Source organism: Marmota marmota, unplaced genomic scaffold (genome assembly GCF_001458135.2).
Source record: "Marmota marmota marmota unplaced genomic scaffold, marMar, whole genome shotgun sequence".
NCBI lineage: Eukaryota > Metazoa > Chordata > Mammalia > Rodentia > Sciuridae > Marmota > Marmota marmota.
In genome coordinates this window covers 1975009-1997321 of record NW_025999944.1, presented here as the reverse complement: position 1 = coordinate 1997321, position 22313 = coordinate 1975009, and the positions used below count along the sequence as shown (strand labels likewise).

General features: G+C 35.7%; 1 protein-coding gene across 1 annotated transcript in view; it reads left to right on the top strand.

Moving 5' to 3' along the window:
- Hmbox1 (homeobox containing 1) overlaps positions 1–22313 on the top strand; it is a 101454-nt gene that overhangs the window by 74746 nt on the left and 4395 nt on the right. The window contains exons 6-7 of the mRNA XM_048801466.1: positions 20427–20509; positions 22172–22267. Of these exons, the coding sequence (XP_048657423.1) occupies positions 20427–20509; positions 22172–22267 (179 nt within the window). The remainder of the gene's footprint in view (positions 1–20426; positions 20510–22171; positions 22268–22313) is intronic.

Below are 22313 nucleotides of genomic sequence, written 5' to 3'. Positions count from 1 at the left end.
CTACTTGTCTCTTCTTTTTGAACTTGTTTTAGGTCCCTTGTATTTCTCTGTGAATTTTAAGATCGGCTTGTCAACTTCTGCAAAAAACAACAAAAAAAGCCATCCAGATAGTATTCGAACAAATACCACAAGCATAGAGCCAAGGCGAAATGTATATGAAATATATGTTAGTCTTAGTATTTGCCTTCATAAATCTTAAGGCAGTAATAGCTTACATTCAAACAATATTTAGCTTGTATATTCTTACTGATATTATTGGTAGTTATATGTGATTGATCTTATTTAATTTTTATGGTTCTGCATTATAGGTATTTTATACCTAAGAGCTCAGAGAAAGAAAGTGACTATCCATATGCAAGTGAATTAGAGGAGGGGATTGATAGTGGCCAGATTAAGAGGCAATCGGAGTAACCTGTACCTGAGGGCTCAACTATAGTGTGAAAGCAAAGGGATGGGATGTGGATAGAAGGTAGTATTTATCAGAAAAGATTTTGAAGAGAAAAACAACCTAACTGCAGAGTGAACACAGGAATGACAGAGCAGGGAGTATAAAGGAGAGCTGAGCTTGTGATGGTCAGAGAGCATTAATCTGGGAACCAGATTCTGAACCATTAGAAAGCAGTGTGTCCTTGAGCTAACATGCAACATCTCTGGACTCCCAACTGCCATACTTACTAAAAGAAGAGTTAAATATGATGGTAAAGTGAAAAGAGGATAGACTTCAGAGCCAGACAAACTTTGTCCTGGCAACCTTACGTCAATCTTTAGAATTTTGAGTTTCTAAAAAGTAGAAGTGGTTATTTATGAGAAGAGTTAAGAAAATTATTTGAAATAACATGTGTGAAGCACATTGTAGAATGCCTTCCACACAGCCAGCATTGAACCAGTGTTCTTGTTCAATCTAAGTCTCTCTAGCTTAGAGCTTTGCCTGTGAAGTTACCTCAAGATTTTAGTGGTACTAGAAATGGAGATTTGGGAATTATCAACAAAGTAGTTACAGTTAAAGCCACAGGTTAAAGGGATTCTGGGTTAAATCTCTTGAATTCCATAGTTTCTATATTTTTGCAGCTAAATGTGACTGGAGAAAAACTTAAAACCTTTAAAACCTAGCTGACTTATCTCATTTTAAATTCATGACCATGAACCTCAAGTAGATCTTTAATTCTGCCAGGCAATCATACTATGCCTTTCTGGCTCATTCTTTCCCTCTTTTCTTAAATGATTATTTCACACTTTGTTCTCTCTACTAACTCCCCATCCTCATTTTCTCACGATGACCTTGCCTCCAGTTGATTAAACACTCAGAGGAGAATGTCCACAAATACCTACTTGCTAGCTTGTGCAGATTCACACTGTTTTCTTTGTCTTGCCATATCCAAAGTACCTCATCAATATGTATTCTCCCTAGCATATACGTCGGCTTATGTTAAATATGCATCATTCAAATCTATGTATTCGAATATATTTTTTTCTTTTTCCTCTTCTCTGATCATTTTGTATCATTTATTCCACATGTTTGACTTCTAAAATATTCAGTTCCAGCCAGGCTCAGTGGCATACACCTATAATTCCTACTACCTGGGAGGCTGAGGCAGGGGGATAGCAAGTTCAGGGCCAGTCTCAGCAACTTAGAGAGACCCTGTCTCAAAATAAAAATAAAAACAACTGGGTATAGCACCCCTGGGAACAATCCTTAATATACCTCTTAAAAAATTCGGTTCCAGAAGCATTTATTATCATAAAGGACCATATTGTATGATTCTGTTTATAGAAAAAATCGACAATAGGCAAATCTGTAGAAACAAAGTAAATGAGTGGTTGTCTAGGGCTGGGAAGGATAGGGGCCTGGGGCCAGAGGGCAGCTAAGGGGTATGTGGTTGTTGGTTGTTTGTTTTTGTTTTTCGCAGGGGTAGGAGTGTGAAGAAAATTTCTAAAATTGATTACACAACTTTAGAAATATACTAAAAGCTATTGAAATGTACACTTCAAATGGGTGAATTGTTTGATATATCTCAGTAAAACTGCTTTTTAAAAGAAAAAAAGAAAGAAACATTTATTTAATGCACTATTAGGAGCTTCACATGTATTTACCCTTCACATGTAATCCTCACTACAGTCCTTATTTAAATGAGGCAGCCAAGACTCAAAGAAGTTGAATAACTTCCTAGGGCCACAAATCTAATAAATGGCTGAGCCTTGAGTGGATCTCTGGATGGTGCTAATCATGAATTTGAATTCTCCTTATTAACTGAGAGGAGTCTAATTTTCATTTGGGTGCCCACTGATTGTTTTCAACTCAGGAACTTGGCCTTTGTTAACTCTAATAGTGGGTATTGATAGCTGCTGGATCAACATAATATTTCGATCTTCTATTTAAAAGTGTATGGGAGTGCTGAGGTTGTAGCTCAGTGGCAGAGGACCTACCTAGCATTTGTGAGATGCTGGGTTTTATCTCAGCATCACATAAAAATAAATAAATAAAATAAAGATATTGTGTTCCAACTACAACTAAAAAGTAAATATTTTTTTAAAAAGGGACCTGACTAAACTTTTATCAAGTGTGTGCGTGTGTGTGTGTGTGTGTGTGTGTGTGTGTACACTAGGGATTGAACCCAGGGGTGTTTTATCATTGAGCTACATCCTAGCCCTTGTTGAGACAGGGTCTTGCTAAGTTGTTTAGGGCTTTCCTAAGTTGCTGAGAATGGCCTTGAACTTGCACTCTTCCTTCCACAGCCTCCCAGATTGCTGGGATTACAGGTGTGCACCACAACCTGGGGGATCTGACTAGATTTTAATGGATAAAATAGAATAGAATAAGATTATCAACTAGTATTTATTTATTTGATCATTTATTCATAAAGCATTTGTGGTATGTTAGCACTAAGCTAGGTTTACCTCAAGCAATTTACATATTAGCAAGGGGGAAAAGGTTATATGTATTGTATGCTAGAAATACCTAAACTACAAATAATGTGAGAGCCAAATGTGACTGCTTTTGCAAACCTGTCCCTTTGTTTATTCATTCAGTAAACTACCTCCTAACTTGAGGCCCGGTGCTAGGGACCAGAGAATAGAAACAGTTTAGAATGAAAGGAATAAAGGAATGATGGGCCTCTGAATCTTAAAAAGGATTTTGTGTCAGAAGTTCTGAAGACTGGGTATAGGTGTCTTCAGGGAATAGGTGTAGCTCTAGAGTGTTAGGTCTGTGACTGGGACACTGAAAAAAGAGACCTGGCTGATGACCTATCCCTACTCTCATCTCAAGGGAGGCAGAAAAAAGAAATCTCTGAATCTCCTTATAGATTGTTCAAGATGGAAAGAGAAGCAGCAACTTTGAAAAAAAGCTTTGATCAGATAGAGGAATAAATGTGAGAATACCTAGGAATGACAGATAGAAGCAGTGGAATATAATGGTTAAGATTACCTACTTCAGAGTCAGATTTGTGTGGAAAGCTTACTTATTGCTGTTATTTTTGATCAGTGACTGAATGATGACCCTGTATTTGGTTGTTTCCAGGAAGATGCAAATGAAGACAAATGAGTCTCTCTCTGTTTGTAATTAAAGCTATCATATTTTATTTTTCTTATGGAACAGTGTACTGTAATGTATTTTTTGTTCTTAGATTCTTTTCATGTTCATCTTCAGTGAGCAATGTAAAATAATATAAAAATTAGTAAACCCAGATCCCTGAAATCATAAATGGAAAAGATTTTTTGTAACTTTTTGCCTTAACTTTCACAGTCTGCAGAACAACTTTTAAAAATTAATCCAAAATATTCTCCCCAGCAGGCAAAGATCAGCATTAGAAATATGAGAGCGAATGTCTCTTGCCCTCAAATTTAAGCATCTAAAAATAAGTTTTCAGAATAAGTCTGTCTTCATGAACAAAAATAGTATCACAATCTCAATACTATAACAAACCAAAATCAAATCATACCTCTAAATTTGGTGTCCCTGCCATTAACCTGACATGTAAATAACCTGATTTAGAGATGTGTGCCTAAAACACAAATGCATTTTATACATGTGTGTTACACATCCTGGGAGAATTTGTATGAGAGAGAGAAATTGGCTTGTAAAGTGTATTTGTAAAATGTAGCTTGAGGTTTCTATAATTTCATCCTCTTGTTCTTTACTGCATTTTGAAATTTTTCCCAGGATAGTTATTAGTACTTGGATTTTGGTTTCGTTCTATTTCTTTACTCCTTTTTACTTTTAATTTTTTTCAGTGAATGCTTAGACTGTGAAGGTTAAGACAACCAATAGTTCCAGAAACTGATTTCTATATTTAACTGCAGACTGGGTGTGGTTCAGACAACTGCAGTGCAAAGCTTGCCTAGTGTTTTGCCAGTCATCAAAATCTCAACCGGAGCACTGCTGCTTTTCCTAGTTCTCTGACTCTGAAATATGTTGAAGTATGAAGATACAGGGATATACTGCATATACTTCCCTATGTGAAAATAAAATAAGGATAAAAGAGACTCATAAGTTCAAGCTTGAAGGGCCTCTGGAATATCAGTTTTTTCTGTGTCCTTTTATAGCAATATATAAATAATATTAACCTGCCCTGTTTTCATGATGCTGCTTCCCATTTTGTTACCTTTAATTACCATTGCAAATTTTTTTTTTAATTTAGCCAGAAAGTCCTCTTGGTTTCTCTTATTTCTTAAGCCACATTTTCTTTTATTTATTATTTACATATGTGTGCATATATACATGTATTTACATGTGTTTTTTCTTCTTGTCACCGTTATTGCAAAGAATAAGAAAGAGACCCTTATGATCATGTAGTTCATTTTTTAGACCAAGAAACTATAATTCAAAGAGGTTGAGTAAAATGTAGATGAATTCATAGAAGATACGAGGTTAAGTTACTTATTCATAAACAATAGTCCTGTGAACCAACAAACATGATTTTTTAATAAAGCCTGTTTGTTGAACTCTCAACTCTTATTTCCTTAACTTTTACTAGATAAACATTTACTGAGTGTCTACTATATGCCAGATTTTACGCTGAGTAGGCATACCATGATGAATGAGGCAAAAGGTCATTGACCTCTTAATCCTTTCCCTCTTTTTTTTAATGCATCTCTTATTCTTCTCAAGCCCCTGTAATCTTTCTTTTTTGAATCCTTTCTGTATCATTCATCCTCTTCCTTCCTTAATGTTGTTTAATTTGCCAGAAAAAAATCTGCATGTCTTTTTTCTTTCCTCTTATACTCTGATTTTCAGCATACCCTCTGCCTGCTTGCTACCTGTGTTCTTGATTACTTCTTAGTTAATCGTAATGCAAAACCAAAGTCTATTCTTTAATGTTTCTTATACTTACTGAATAAAGTATTATGCTCTTATTTCTTTAAAAAATATACATATTTTTATACAATTAGTAAATATGTAATTTTGAGTTCCTAAAACTGTATCATTCTATGATTCTAAATAATCTCTTGTTTTGTGTGGGGCCTTTGTTCTCTCAGACTCCATTGCTTTGGGTAAGAATATATTACCCACCCTAGAGTTAAATCTTTGGACAATAATTGGTGCTTAGCCTAACAACAGAAACAGGCTGACTTCAAAGAACAAAATCATCTCCATGATCACAAAGCTCTGTCAGAAGACTAGTTTTCCCAGGACTGAATTTTCATGCATATCCTCATAATCTGTTTTAGTGTCTTATGTAGCAATCAGCTTATTTATGGCTCCCTCAATTTCTATGTTTATATATTATAACAATAAATACCTTGAGGCTTTTGTAATCTGAAAATGCAAAGAACTCATTGTTCACCTACCATTTTATCTGTTTAGATAATTAGAATTACTTTCTTCTTCTTTATAAAATGAAAAAACTAAAATCCTATATTCTTACTGCTTAAAAGAAATTGATTCTTAGTTTTTCAGTTTATCTCTAAACTTTCTTCAGCGCTTCATAGTTGCAAAGAAACTTATATTGTGCATTCTCCTTTGTTATATTGCTGTCAAATTGAGTAAACTCACTAAAGAAAATCTCTCCCTCACATCTAGGATCACAGAGGCTATATGTCTAAGCAAGGTAATGATTTTGTTTGAATACTAAAGTCAATGAATTGTTTTTCAACTTCATTACATTTAAGTATGGTAGCTGTTTAGCACGTGGCTAAGTCAAATATGGTGAATTTATTACATTTAATGTCATGCTGAAATGATTTGTGGCTTATGTAAATCAGGGGAAAATATAAATGAAACAATTTTAAGAAGAAACATTGTATAATAAGTAAACATCATAAACACACAAAGATAGGGATTGAGAGCAGTAATAAAACTTTGAAAAATTATTTGCCTTAAATGTTGAATAATTTGTATATTTTTGTAATACTTTTTATCTTTTGTATGTTTCCAATGACATAGTGGTTAAGGACACAGACTTTGGAGTCAGAAAAAATGGGGCTCCAATCCCCACTCATACTCAGGTGTACTTAGGTATCCTCAGGCGAGTTTCTTGCTTATAAAATAACTATAGTAATTAAACCTGTCTCTAGGAGTGCTGTGATTTAATGACTATGAAATGTTTATCACAGTGCATGACACAAAGCAAGGTCTTTAATAGTTATCTAGGTCTCCTATTATTAAATAGTATAAAATTATTAAACTAATATGAATTTTCGGAAGGAATTTTGAGTTTTCTCAAAATGGAAATTTCTGAACAGCTAATGTTTTCTGTACTTCTAAGCCTCAGTCTATAAAAGTCTCCTTAGAATTTCTTTATTCAAAAGAAAGTCATTCAAGCCAGGCGTGGTGATCCAGTTCTAGCTACTCCAGAGGCTGAGGTAGGAGGATCATTTGAGCCCAAGAGTTTGAGGCCAGTCTAGGCAACACAATGAGACCTCCATCTCAAGAGAGAGAGAGAGAAAAGTCATTCTTTTTGTGTGCCAAACACTGTATGACAGTTGGAGCCTTCATGGCCTTAAGCCAAAAGGGGTCAGGATAAAGCCATACAAGAGATGGATCCACTAGAGGGTATAGTAAGGACACCAAGGAGGGTGACACAAGGAAAATAAATACTTTGGTAGTGTTGGAGTTGAGTCCTATAGAACAGGATGGTTTTGACAGGTTCAGAAGAAGAAGAAGGGCATGGCTGGCAAGTGGGAGCAGTGTGTGGAAAGGCATGGAGGAATGAAGCACCATGTGTATTTTTTCAGTCAGGCAGGAAACAGGGCTGGGTGGTAGGTTGCAGTCAGATTGGAGAATGACCTTGAGTTGCCACAGTTACTATATATATCTTTCTCAAAGCATTTTTATTTGTGTCCATATCACAATATGTTCTGAGAAACAAAAATAACTTTTAAATCTATTTTCTAAGTTATTTGTGCCACTCTCCTCCATATATAACACAAATTATAGTTTTGTTTTTTTTTATGCCAAAAGGAGTGTATTTTGGGGTTGGGAGTAGATTATATTTATTAAAACATCTTAGGAATTAAAAAGTGGAGTTTTTTTGTTTGTTTTTGGTACCGAGGATTGAACTCAGGGGCACTTACTGAGCCACATCCCCAGCCCTATTTTGTATTTTATTTAGAGACAGGGTCTCACTGAGCTGCATAGTGCCTTATTTTTGCTGGGCTGGCTTTGAACTCGCGATCTTCCTGCCTCAGCCTCCTGAGCTACTGGGATTACAGGCGTGTGCCACTGCATCAGCTAGGAATTAAAAAGTTTAAACTAGTTTGTAAAGTTTTTAAGCCTTTCATTTTAAGGTGAAGAGACTAAATAAGATTCCCTTGTCTACATATTGTCAAGGAAATGTCTTGAAATTCTGGCCATTTTTCATGTTTAAAAATCTTGTGAGTTCCCCTCCTTTTTTTTTTTTTTTGCTGATTCATATAATAAAGATACATTATTATAAAATTTAGTGTTCCTACTCATTTTGATTAAATTTTAGGCAATATATTTGCCAGGATCAATTATTTCACCATCTGCTAAGTAAATTATACCTGGCATTTCAGTAACATATTTTATGTGCTCCATGGACTAGGGTTTGGTTACACTCAGCAGGGCTGTAGGCCAGAATAGTGCTGTACATAAGGTCTAATACTTGAACATGATGGGATTCAATGTTTAAGAAGACCCTACAGCTTTAACAAAATTACAAAATGCTTTCCTATTCTCTCCCCCACCGAGTGTGTTAGACTCAAGTAAGGAGTAGAATCTTAAAAATTTGTAAAGCCTCCAGTTCAAGGATAAGTAATTGAAAGATTTAAAGAGATCCAATCAAAATAATTCAAAGATAGCAGAAAAATTACCTTGAAATGCCTCAGTGTTGTTTTCCCTTAGTTTGATCATTGAACTCAAAAATGATTTTGTGGAAGCCTAAGTGAGTCTTTTAAAACACGTTTATCCTGGTCTGAAGTGAATGAGGATCTAAAATACATGCGCTCTGCCTTCCTCAGGTTGTTTTGCCATCACTGCAACCCCTGGCATGCTGGCCTCTATTTCCTTTTCTTCTGATGTCATTGCTGTTCTAGGATAGAAAATGCTGGAAGAATACACTAAATTTTGGAATTAATAGATACTGGAAGTTGAATTTTAAAAAGTTTATCCTCTTTCATATCCTTGTGGAATGACTCAAGTCGAATATAATGAACTACACCTCCTGTATCTCTGCAAATAGAAGGAAGTTCTTAACATTTATATAAGACAGCAGGAGCCTGGACATGACCTCATTTCAATCCATTAGACTATTTGAGGAAAAAAACAACAAAACTTTCCCACTTATTGACAGGTAAAGTTATCCCAATCCATTTCTCATAGCCAGTAAGAAGATGAACTGTCCTTAAATGCATTTTGAAATTGGCAAATTATACTTCCTGGTTCCTTTTTGGTCAAACAGAAATAGCCAAAAGAAATTATGATGTTTTTGAGGCATATTAAAAGTTTTCCCCATCCTCATTTAGGTGCTTTGTCAGCAGTTTCATTTTATGCAAACAACGTACTCCTATTTCTCTGATCTCTGAGCCAATTAAACAGACCCTATGGCCACAGTTTACAAAGAATTGAAGCATGGTTAAGTAAATATTGGTGTTGTATATAAGGAGTCACCAATGATGCATATCGGTTCACCCTAGAAACTACTGAATTATAAACATCATGTTATAAACATTATTGAGGAAGATCAATTTATATAGGCTAACTGGAAACTTTTTAAAAACACAGATATTTAAACTTCTACTTTGTTATCAGTCATTGTGATAGATTCTAGGAGATACAATATTATTAAAAAGATAAAATGTGTTCTTTGCCCTTATAATATTGCATTAAGAAGTAATGTTAAGGGGCTGGGATTGTGGCTCATCGGTGGAGCGCTCGCCTAGCACGGGCAGGACCCAGGTTCAATCCTCAGCACCACATAAAAATAAATGCATTGTGTTGTCCATCTATACCAAAAAATAAATATTGAAGAAAAAAAAAGTAATGTTAATAATAGAGGTAATTTAAAAATTTTAAAAAGTCATTGTTAGATTCAACATGCACAATATGAACAAAGGTTTACATATGTGATTGATGTTTGATAATCTCAATTGATGTAAGTTGTGAGTAACTGTCCTACTTCATTGCTTTTTGGTTGAGGAAACTTAAACAGGCTATGAAATTTTAGTGCTTTGAAGCATCTATAAGTGATCTTTAGACTATACTTTGAAAAACTGTGTACCATAGAAATCCTGATCATACCAGTGTCTCATCCACATATTCTGTGCTGTTGGCTCTTTCTTTGACATGCTACCCATTAAAAGGCCATACTAAGCTATGGTTCTATCTTGAGACTCATGTAGTTGTCATCATCTTACTGAGAATGTAAACTTTGGTCTGACATCAAAATACCTTTGCTCTGTAGTTGAAGGAGTTTATTTATCTCTTGTATAGTTGGTAGATGACCTTTTAGTTCCAAAGCACATTAACAAAAAAAAAAAAAAAAGGTGTTTTATCAAATGTTATCAGAATTAAAAGGCAAGAGAAGACTCATTTGTCTGTGTGCTGGTAGTTTGATTGACTCCCACTTAAAAATGGTCACAGCCCCAAAATACAGGAAATCAAAAGCCATGTTTAAGAAAAAGTAGTTAAATACCCCTGGGTAAAGTATTGTGTTTCTGTCTGCCTTCAGAGAAGTATCAAGATAATCAATGCATCCGATTCTTAAAAGAATCTATGCTGCTCTCCACTTGGTTTGCTTCTTGATAAGATTAAGACTTTAGATTGATCCCTGGGAACACCAGTTCTCATGTTAGATCCAGAAAATATCCCTTTAGCATGAAGTAGTCATTTTGTAGAAGCACAGTATTGATCCTAAGAAAAATCATGCAGATGATGGTCTTATCAATCCTATTGTGTTCATCTTTCTATTGGAATAGATTGTTGGTCAACCAAGTGTAAGAAACTTAACAAATCTTCCAGACAACTTTATGAATCTCTTTTGTAAACCTATTTCCTACAGCAAAGGCTGACAAACAGAAAGGGAGATGCTAATGTTGAGGCAAATGGCAGCAAGAAGCACGCCAGTGCCAGTGCCTCAGTAGAATGTGAACTAGATAACGCACTTCACTTTTCAAAGTGCCAGAACTTGGCAGTTTTACTGTTATTCCCTAATATATTTGTTTTTCCCCAGAAAATTGTCTCCATTCTTTTCACAGTCTTCACAGAAAGATCAAGAAGTAGTAGACATTATGGCTGGGGTTGTAGTTCAGTGGTAGAATACTTGCGTAGCATATGGGAGGCACTGGGTTTCATCCTCAGCACCACATAAAAATAAATAAATAAAGGTATTGTGTCCATCTATAATTTTTTTAAAATGTGTATTTTGTTTATAAAAAGTAGTAGGCATTAGAAGCTAACTTGCTTTTTAATTGCTGTGTAATAAAACAGGCACAAAGTCTCCAATATGGCAACACTTCATTTAGGGTTAGATGCTATTGGATGAGTGATAGCCTATGTTGTTTCTAAGGCTTAATGATAGATCAAAATGTGCTAAAAACTCAGCTTCTACATCCAGCGTTATCACTGATACCTTTTTATCACATAGAAAGTAGGGTCTAGTGACAGTTATCATGCTACAAATAAATAAAAACACTTAAACATAGAATCTTTTGCAAGGAAGGACCTCAGGAAATACGAACTTTATGTTAGGCCACATTGCATACATGTCCATAATTCTCCGAGTTGGTTTTTCTTTCTTTAAGTAAGTGAAGAAAGAAATCTTACCATCCTGATAATGATTTGGGAGCTTTTTTCTTTTTTCCTGCTAGTGTCTGAAGAGGTACTAATTCGTCTAAGATACGATAACTGCACTGCAGACTTTGACTTTCTTAATGTGTATTGATGTGCTTCAAGTGAGAAGTTCCAGGATTTTTGTAATTCTTCTGTGCCCAGGTATAAAAAAGATAGGTCAGTGTTTTGTCCCCAGAGCAATTAGATTTCATTTTCCCAAGAAAGAAAAGCCCCTGGATGGGATATGACCTGTGGTCCTAGGGTTGTCATGAGTTTCTTACTGATGCATCACGTCATGCTTCCAGGAAATCTTGTGAAATTAACCAAATTTTGGTCTGTAGGATTCCTTGCTTAGGAATTTGCATCACATATTTGAAAAGAGGGTAGAAACAACACCATGAGTAGTCAAATAGTGGCTGTTCCTGGTAGATGCCTTTGAGCCTGTGACCTGAGTCAGAAAGCTTGATTCAAGTTCATTCCACCTTAAGCAAGCCAGTTCTCCTCTAGCATCTCATCTGTAAAGTTCATATCCTCACCTGCACAGTAAAGAGGTTGACCTGGTATGCCTCCTTTCAGCTCATAGGTCCTTGATTCTTTGTCAGGATCTACTCTGGTTTTTCTAAATCTGTATGTAATGAGCTGTGCTATGGGATCCCATATGTATTTGGGAATTGGCATTTGAAAGGTCAGGTTCCCATCTTTGAATACTTTAATCTGTCCATGGTCCAGTCCTAATTTTTCCACTTAAAACTCTTTTCTATTTTAAAACTTGAAGATGCTACAGATCCATGAAAACATCTAGCCCTTCTGTAAAAGAACTCATGCATAGTTTAGCTTTTCTTGTACCTGCACCTTCTAAAAGGCCACTGTGGTGAGAGCTATTATTTTACCAAGCCTGTAGAATTAAAAATAAACTCATCTGAAGAAAGACATTAATGTAGGACATTTTCTGTTTTTTATACCATAATGTTTGCAAAATAAACTTTTAAATGTAAATGTGTTGCAAAAAGGCATTAAGGTAAACTAAGAAAGTTTATTATTTAAAAATAATAATATATAATTCCACTTTCCTCATGCTTTAACACAGCAAACTTTATTTTCAAAGAATATTTTTTAAATAGAAAGTTAACCTGTAATCCCAGTGATTTGGAAGCCTGAGGATTGCAAATTCAAGACCAGCCTCAGTGAGGCGAGGCCCTAAGCAACTTAGTAAGACCCTGTCTCAAAATAAAAAGGGATTGGGGATGTGGTTCAGTGATGAAGTGCTCTAGGTCCAACCCCTGGTACTAGAAATAGATAGATAGATAGATAGATAGATAGATAGATAGATAGATAGATAGATATGCTTGCTGCTCATCGTGGTGCACACCTGTTTGGGTGGTGAAGTGCCCTAGGTCCAATCCCTGGTACTAGAAATAAATAAATAAATAGTTAGTTATACTTGCTGCTTACGGTGGTGCATGCCTATAATCCCAGCAATTTAGGAGGCTGAGGCAGAAGGTTCACAAATTCAAGCCAGTGTCCGCAACCTAGCGAGACCCTGTCTCAAAATAAAAATTAGAAAGGATGGGGGTGAAGTGCCCCTGAGTTCAATCCCCAGTACCAAAAAATACATAAAAATAAGCAATTTTTTTAAAAAGCTTAAAATATGAGGAAATGCAAGAAAGTGTAGAAATTAAAATACCCCTTCATACTGTCACTTAGAGATATTCATATGTAACATTTGATGTATTTTCAGTCATTTTTCTTTATGTTGTATACATATCTTTTTAAGCAAAAGAGGCTTAAACTGTTTGTGTAGTTATATACTTGTTATCGTTTATGTAATCCTTGAAAACAATTTTTATTGATTAAGTCCACTTTATATACTATAACTTATGATGGGGTCTCCTGTGCTTGGACATGTAAGTTAGCAGCTGTATTACTAGCTCAAGTCCCATCTTCCTGATTATGTTGCCAGTTTGTAAATAGAGAATATTGAAAGAGAAGAAAAATACTTTGAGAAATCGTTTTTAACTTAATCAGAGGTAGGGTGTTTTGAATACTATATGACCCAGATTTATTTTTATTTTAGATACATTTTTTTAATTTAAAAATTAATACTTACACATTGTTAACTATTTTTGAAACACTGGTTTAATCATTTTGTCCCTTAAGACTACCCATATTCACTGGGGTGTAGTGGTGCACACCTTTAATCCTAGCAACTCTTAGAAGCTGAGGCAGGAGGATCACAAGTTAGAGACCAACCTGGGTAACTTAATGAGACCCTTAGCAAGTTAACAAGACCCTTGCTGAACGGTGGGGGGGGGGGGCTAAGAATATAGCTCAGTGGTGAAGCATTCCTGGGTTCAGTCTCAGTTTAAAAGTTTTTGTAGTTCATCCAATGTACTTTAGCTTCTTATGGCTGACATCAGAAATTGGTGGGCCTGAAACAACCGAATTTTATTATCCCATAGTTCTGGAGGCCAGGCATCTAAAATCAAAGTGCTAGCAAGTTTGGTTCCCTCTGGAGGCTCTGAAGACCCTACCCCACTTCCTGCCGCTTCTGGCAGTTGCTGGCAATCCTTAGTACGCATCCTGGTTGTGTCGGCTTCCATCTCTACGTTGCCTTCTCTGTGTATTCATTCTGTCTCTTATAAGGATGCTGTCACTGGATTTAGGGCCCAATGTGAACTCATCTTCATCCTTACCATAATTACATCGGCAAATACCCTATCTTCGCATAAGTTTATATTCTGAGTTTTGGGGGACATCAACCCCCAACTCCCAGCAACTTTTTAGCAGACAGTAGTGGGAAGCATATGGGACCAGAAGAGGCCCTGATCCATGCCAGCTCTGTTACTTTGGGGAATGCACCTTGTTGTGGTCCCCATTTTCTCAAATGAACAGGTTTGATGATGAATAAGATCCTTCATTGTCCTAAAGTCCAGGTTGAATGAGGAAGAGTCATGTGCATCACTGATGTCTAGCTCTGCCCTTATTCCTCTCTTGCAAAGTAGGATTAGTATTAGAGGGACTTCTATCTTTAGATAAAAGATGGAATATCACTGTTCTAGTCTGTAAGTAAACAGAGTGTTCCTTTGGCCTTTTTAGGTTAGCAAAAGAAGGATGCTCTACTCAGAGAGGGTTTTCCCATTGGCTTCATCTCTGTGCCTTCACTTCATTTTGTAAAGTCAAAACAAGAAGAATGGGGAAGTTTTTAAATAGTTTTGTTTGTTGCTGAAGGTCATTTCACACAAAGATGCTCTCAAATAGGAGATGAGATAGTGGGGTACCAGGCTGAGGTGGGAGGATCTCGAGTTCAAAGCCAGCCTCACAAAAGCGAGGCACTAAGCAACTTGGTGAGACCCCGTCTCTAAAATAAAAATACAAAATAGGGCTGGGGCTGGGGCTCAGTGGCTGAGTGCCCCTGAGTTCATCTCTGGTACCAACCCCCATCCCCACCCCCAGCAAAAAAACGAAAAAGGAAGGAAATATCTGTTCCTTCAAAATAATCTAAAAGTTAAATTGTGCATGCTGTTCCTAAGACTTTTTAAAGGCATTTAGTACCATTCCAAAGTATCCCACCTCCTCTTTCTCCAAGACTCAGTTTACCCCAGGCGTCTCCTAACCTATTGCTACAGCTGCCTAATGGGCTTCTGCCTCTAGTATGACCAGAAGTATTGTCATACAAAGGAAGTTAGATCCTACATTATCCTGGCTTCAAACCATGTCTTCCTATAAAGTTGACTACACATCCTTGAAAGTCTAGACCCAATCTTTCTCCGCTTGAACCCTGATTACCCCATCTCATGCTCTGTAATTGAACTCCTGCTCAGTTTCAAGAATATTTTAAGCTCTCACATGATTCCTTTCATTTGTGTACATGCATGTTATTTACTCTGCCTTGCATTTTTTCACTGTATCCACCCTTCCTGCTCTGAAAACCTTTGCTCTTTTTTCAAGACTCGATTACTGATGCCCAAATTTAAAGTCATTCATTAGACGTATTTTCCAGCTTCATTGATAGTCCAGTTTGGTTATATAGTTTTAAAAATAAGCATAATTTTGATGTAATTATATTCAGTTATATCTTAAGCTAAAACCACCAAATGTACCTGGAGAAGATATTGTACAACATGGTGAGATCCTAACAGTCTTTGTCCTAAAAGAAATGATTCTGGGTTTCACCCGAAGCCTTAACTGGAACCATTCATGTACTCCGTAATGTATTCATTTATTCAGTTATTTGTAGATCAAACAAATACTTATTGAAAGTCTGTTATGTGCCAGTCAGATTCTTTGAACTTATATACCTCCTTTTATGAGTAGTTATTTTCTTCTTTGATGCTACCTTTTTTTTCCCCTGATCAATTGTCATATTTTCTTTCATAGAGTACGTATGGGAAAGACTCAGATCATTTTAATTGACATCAAATTCAAATCAGTCAATAATATGATGTGGTCTTAAGGAGTGTAACTCACTGTCCAAAATGGAATACTTTGGGGTAGTGAGACATGAGTTGCTTATATACTCCAGATATTAGCGCTTATCAGATGTATAGTTTACAAATATTTTCTCCGATTCTATAGGTTTTTTCTGTTTTCTGTTGATGGTTGTTTATGCTGCACACAAGCGTATTAGTTTAATGTGATTCCATTTGTCTTTTTTTTTTTACTTCTGTTTTCTGTACTTTGGGGGACTTGTCCATAAGCTCCTTGTCTGTTCTAATGCCTAGACTCACTTTCTTATTTTCTTCTAGTAGTTTCATGTTGTATATTTAAGTCTTTAACCCATTTCAAGTTGATTTTTGAAACATGAGAAATAGGGTTCTCTGTTTTTTTACGTGTGGATATCCAATTTTCCCAGCACGCTCTATCAAAAAGACTTCTTTCTTCAATGCATGTTCTTAGCACCTTTGTTGAAGATCAGTTGATTGTAGATGAGTGGGTTTACTTCTAGGCTTTCTGTTCTGTTCCATTGGACTCAGTTTCTGTTTTATGCCACTGTCATTCTGTTTTTATGACTGTAGTTTTATAGTATCGTTTGAAGTCAGGTAGTATAATATCTCCTGCTTTTTTCTTTTCACTCAAGATTACTTTGGCTAGTTGAGGTGTATTGTGGTTCCATACAAATTTTAGTATTGTATTTTCTAGTTCTGTGAAGGATATTGATGGTAATTTGATAGGGTTTGTGTTGAACCTGTAGATTGCTTTCAGTAGTACCGATATTTGAACAATATTGATCATAGTATGACTTTCCATTTTTGATGTCTTCTTCAATTTCTTTTCATCAGGGTTTCATAGTTTTCATTGTAGAGATCTTTCACCTCTTTGATTTAATTTATTCCTAGGTATCACCTCCCTCCCTCCCCCTGTTGTAAATAGAGTTGCTTTCTTGATTTCCCTTTTAGATAATTCTATATTGGCATATAGCAACAGAACTGATTTTTGTACATTGATTATTTAACCTGCAGCTTTGCTGAATTCATTCATTAGTTCTGAGCTTTTTGGTGGAGTCTTTGGAGTTTTGTATATGTAATATTATGTCATTTGCAGAGATAATTTGACTTCGTCTTTTCCTCTTTGGATGCACTTAATTTCTTCCTTTTGCCTGACTGCTTTGTATAGGGCTTCCAGTACTGTGTTGGATAAAAGTGGGCATTCTTGTCTTGTTCCAGATCCTATGGAGAAAATTTTCAGATTTTCCTTATTAGTACAATGTTAACTTATGATAAATGACCTTAATTTTGTTGAAATGTATTCCTTCCTCATCTCATTTGTTCAGATTTTTATAATGAAAAAATGTTAAATTTTATTAAATTCTTTTTATCATCTGTTATCAAGATTTTTCCTGCATTCTGTTTATGTTTTAGGTCTGTTTATTGATTTGCATGTGTTGAACCATCCTTGCATTTCTAGAATGAATCCCACTTGATCATAGTGAATAATCTTTTTAATGTACTGTTAGATTCAATTTGCTAGTATTTTCTTTTTCTTTTTTTTTTCTATTTTTTTTAATATTTTTTTTTTAGTTGAACATAATACCTTTATTTTGTTTATTTTTATGTAGTGTTGAGGATCAAACCCAGGGCCTCGCGCATGCCAGGTGAGCGCTCTACCACTGAGCCACAACCCCAGCCCTGCTAGTATTTTCTTAAAGATTTTTACATCTATGTTTATCAAGGATATTGGCCTATAGCTTTCTTTCTGTGTGGTGTCCTTTTCTGGTTTAGGCACCAGGGCAATGCTGGCTCTGTAGAATGAGTTTAGAAGAATTCCCTCTTCTTCGGTATTTTAGAATAATTTAAGAATTGGTATTAGTTCTTTAAATATTTGTTAGAATTTAGAAGTGAAACTGAGCTGTACATTTCTAAGTTATAAAAATAATAGGTTGTTGGGCTGGGGTTTTGGCCCAGTGGTAAAATGCTTGCCTAGACGAATGAGGCACTGGGTTCAATCCTCAACACCACAAAAAAATAATAAATAAAATAAATGTATTGTGTCCATCTACAACTAAAAAATGTTTTTTAAAAGTAATCATAACAATAGGTCTTTATTAGTCCTAGAGAAACTATTGTGAATAACTGCATTTTCTTGAGCTTTTAAATTTAGAAAAAGTTACTATTTTTTTTTGCTTCCATCTTCTTTATTTTATATAGTTAGATCCTGAAAAATTACAGATTAAAAATAAAATTTAATACTTTTTAATGCAGTATAAAACACATAACACAAATAATTGCAATTTCTAATTTAGCTTGCAAAAATATGGCTTTATCTTTTTAGTCATTATAACTGCAATCATAATCTTAATATTTTCTATCTGATCCAAAACTTTCAAAACATAAGTTGTTTACAGAGTTGTATTATTCAATAAGCTAGTTCTTCATTATTTCAGTGTTTCCTCAAATATCTTTAATTAACAAGAAAATTATGAAAAATAGCACATTTTTAAAAGAAATTCAATAGATAAGTATACAAAGTAGGATGTGAAAATCAATCTTAACTACCACCAGTGTTTCCCTTATAAAAACCTTCTTGCTCCCCAGAGATAATAATTTCTAACATTTTAGTATGTATCCTTCAAAACCTGCCTTGTAACAATTCTGTATTTTCAGTTGACAACAGTTCACAGACTGTGATGTCATTTCTTTTGGAAGCCCCACATTGGGTTGGTGGTGATTCTGTCCATCATTATTGCTTTGTCAACTGTGCCAAGGAGGAATGTTGATTCAGACTTGCACTCTGACCTCGTGGTTTTCTATATAGAAGAAAAAAGATGCATATAATGGTAACTATAATACAAATTGAAAGAGCTGTAAGACAGGAACAGATGAGTGCTATGGGATTTATAAGGTAAAGAAAATTTGCTTGACTGGCCAAGAGTGAATATTTGATCTGTACCCTGAAATATAGGCAAGATTTACATTGGGGGAAGGGCAAAAAACAGATGTACTGGCAAGAGAAAGCACAGTAATGCAATCTTTACAAGGTTGTTCCATTTTTCTAGGCTATGGGAGCAGCAGCAGATCAAGATGCAAAGTTACTGTGAGGGGAGACTCAGCCCCCCATAAACTTTTGGAAACTTCTGAATAGTCAAGCGAGGCTCTAAGTAGCTTAGCCCATCCTCAGGGCTCAGCTCAGACAGCACTCCTCTGGATGTCTTTTCAGATTCCTGCCTGTTACACTCCGCACAGTACTGTCCGCAAATCCTATGTATAGAAATGGAGCAGTTACAAGGATAGTGACTTGGGAAAATCCTCAGAGTGAACAGTGGGCCCTGAAAATGATAGCAGGAAATCAAGCAGGAAAAGATGCTTAAATCGTAGGATTCAGAAGGAAACTGTGGGGAGGGTGGTCAAGGTGCCATCGTGGAGAAAGCTGGACAGAGCAGGGGTCAGCAGCAGTCAGACTTGGGAGGTTTGGGTGGGTGTGGGGGTACTACTCCAGGGTATTTTTGCAGCAGTGTCCCTGAAGAAATAGTAGGTACTAGAATTTGATAAGGGGTCATTTCCTTATCCTACATTTCCAGGCTTAAGTTGGGAATATTCTTTTGTTTCCCAAAACTCATAGATGGTAGAAAGAGTAGAAATAATAATAAGCATTCTGTTCCCACAGAGTGTCTCATGGGTCTGATAAAAGGGTAGATGTAGCAAGTCTAAATTCCTTTAAAAGTACTATTGAGCAAAAATAATACCTACTTTTTTAACATAGGAAAAATGTAAACCTACTTTTTTAACATAAGAAAAATGCAAAGAAAATGTTTAAATATCCTCCTACTAAACCCCTTTTCCCCACAATGAATAATTAGTATTTTCAGGCTAATATATATTTTTCCAGCTTTTATCCATGCAAATTGGTGTATACATAGACTGGAATTTTAAAATTCTGATAATGCATATTATTCTGCAGATGGTTTCTTGCACTTAGAAATATGTCATAAAATTGGGCTGGGGATGTGGCTCAAGCGGTAGTGCGCTTGCCTGGCATGCGTGCAGCCCGGGTTCGATCCTCAGCACCACATACAAACAAAGATGTTGTGTCCGCTGAAAACTGAAAAATAAATATTAAAAAATTCCCCCCCCCCCTCTCTCTCTCTTTAAAAAAAAAGAAGAAAAGAAAAGAAATATGTCATAAACATCCCTCCAAGTCAGTGGACAGAGTGCTAACTTATTTCTCTAGTCATTTTTAAATAGCTGTGTATAAATATAAATATTCCATAATTTTTTCTGCCATTCTTTTGTTAATGGACAATTGGGCATAATTTCCAGTTTTTTGCTATACAAACAATATGACCAAAAAAAAAATAGTCCTGGGCATTGTGACAGTAATCACTCATACATATCAAAAATAACTTTTATATTGATGACATCTTTTAATGAAATACAGCAGTGTGTGCACTTTTGCTGTACCATAGGCTAGGCACTAGGTGACATAGAGCTATATAAGTTTAATTAGTTAAAATTAAGTAAAAGTTAAAATTCTTTCCCTTACGTTAGCTTCATTTCAAATGCTCAGTAGTCATGTGTAGTGGCTGCCATACCGAACAGCCTACAAAAGTCCATTTCTATTCTACAGAAAATTCTGGAAGACCACCTGAACTAGACACTTGAATGGTACATTTTAAGGAAGAACATGTTTTTCAATGAGTTGGTGTTTTTATGAGAGCACATTTAGAAAAGTAAAAAGTTTGTGTCTTTATTGGTTGCCTCTGCAGTTACTTCAACGAGAACCAATACCCAGATGAAGCAAAGAGAGAAGAAATTGCAAATGCTTGCAATGCAGTTATCCAGAAGCCAGGTGAGGGCCAAGCCCAGGCTGCTCTGTGTGCTGCTCTTGTTACGCTGCATCATTTAGGCCACTGCATCTCCGACTCATTTCAAGTCAGTGCTCTCTGCTCAACCTGTGCCATCCTTCTGCAGGTCACTGCCTTGTCTTGTCCTGTCCAAACAGTACTTCTGAGGGATATTATGGCATTCAGAATCAAATGCTCACACACACTGGAATTTCCAGGGAGAGACCCTGCAAACGGTTTGAGACCTTGAAAAATTTTTTATTTTATGTATAGATTTTTCTTTCCAAAATTTAGCATAAATATATCAAGTCCAAAATGAACTCACAGTTTGAAATATTTAAATAAGCTTGCTAATAAAAAGATTAGATAGATTTTTCTTTTTTTAAAACAATTGTTATACATTGTGTGATTCTGTATTCCTTTTTGAGTTGGCTCCTGTCTCCTCCCCACGTTGGGATGACTTCTGCTTAGGAAAAACTTAGGTAACACCCTTTTAAAGTCCTGTTGTTCCTGTGCAAGTCAATGGAGCCACTTAAATCCTTCATAAGTATTTTATTCCATGTACTTGACTATTTCACGTTTTACAGATTTTTGTTACCAAAAACTATTCTCAGTTAAGGTTATCTAATTGATTTCCATTTGGCCAGTTACTTTGAATGGCTTAAAGATTATATGCTAATGTATCCATGTCTTTTAACAATGAAGCAGTAATTTATTTTCCCTTCTGTTAATGGACAGTTGGGCATAATTTCCAATTTTTGCTACTACAAGCAATATGACAATATTGTTATAGCCACACTATAACAGCTCCAACTGTATGTAAGTGAGAGGAATCTGTACCCTTTTTTACATAAGCCAAAAGTCCTAGTCCTAAAGCTTTGCAGGAACTTGAACTCTCCCTGGAAAACACTGTACCCATATATCACCAAGACCCTAACAAATCTGTTTTCTGGTTTCTCCACCCACTGTGGACTTAGAGCTGAAAAACGGAAATGGACAGGAGAGAAGGGAATGGTACAGGTGGGTCCTTATTGGCAAGCATGGTACTTTTTGTAAAAAATTACATTCAAAGCAAAGAAAATAGTAAGTCTGAAATGCAGCCTGAGTAATACTGTGTATTCCAGTGTAGTCACAGTAATGCATGGTCACAGTGGCCTTTAGCCTTCAAGGAAGCATGTGTCATATATTCCTGGTCTTAAGACAGGAAGAAAATAGTTAATAATGAAGGCCTTATAGATGTAAGTAAATTTCGATTATTTGGATACTTGATAAATAATAACAACATTCCCTGGAATGATGCTAATTAAATGAAGCCTCCACAATACTATCATAAGAACTTTGAATCTAGCACCCTAGCATACTGACTTTGTGGAATTATTTACTATTATGTTTGCCCTTATGAATCAAAGCATATTATATAAAGAAGCACATTGTATTATTAGTTGCTAGTTATGTACTCATGTATGTCTTTATTCATTTCATAATAATTTGAGTGAAAACATGGTACTAGGTCATGCTAAAAAAAAAAAAAGATTCTCCCTGCTGTTATTTTGACAATAAATGGAATCAAAAGCAACTTTTAAAGAAGAAAAGTATTATCCTTTAAAACTAGTTCATTCTTGGGTCCAAGATATAGATTATCTGAATTTTATTGCATGAATTCACAGGCAAAAAATTGTCCGATCTGGAACGAGTTACCTCCCTGAAAGTATATAATTGGTTTGCTAACAGACGGAAGGAAATCAAGAGGAGAGCCAATATCGGTAATGTATCAGAGAGACTGCTTTCTCTCATGAGGAAGTTACAAAC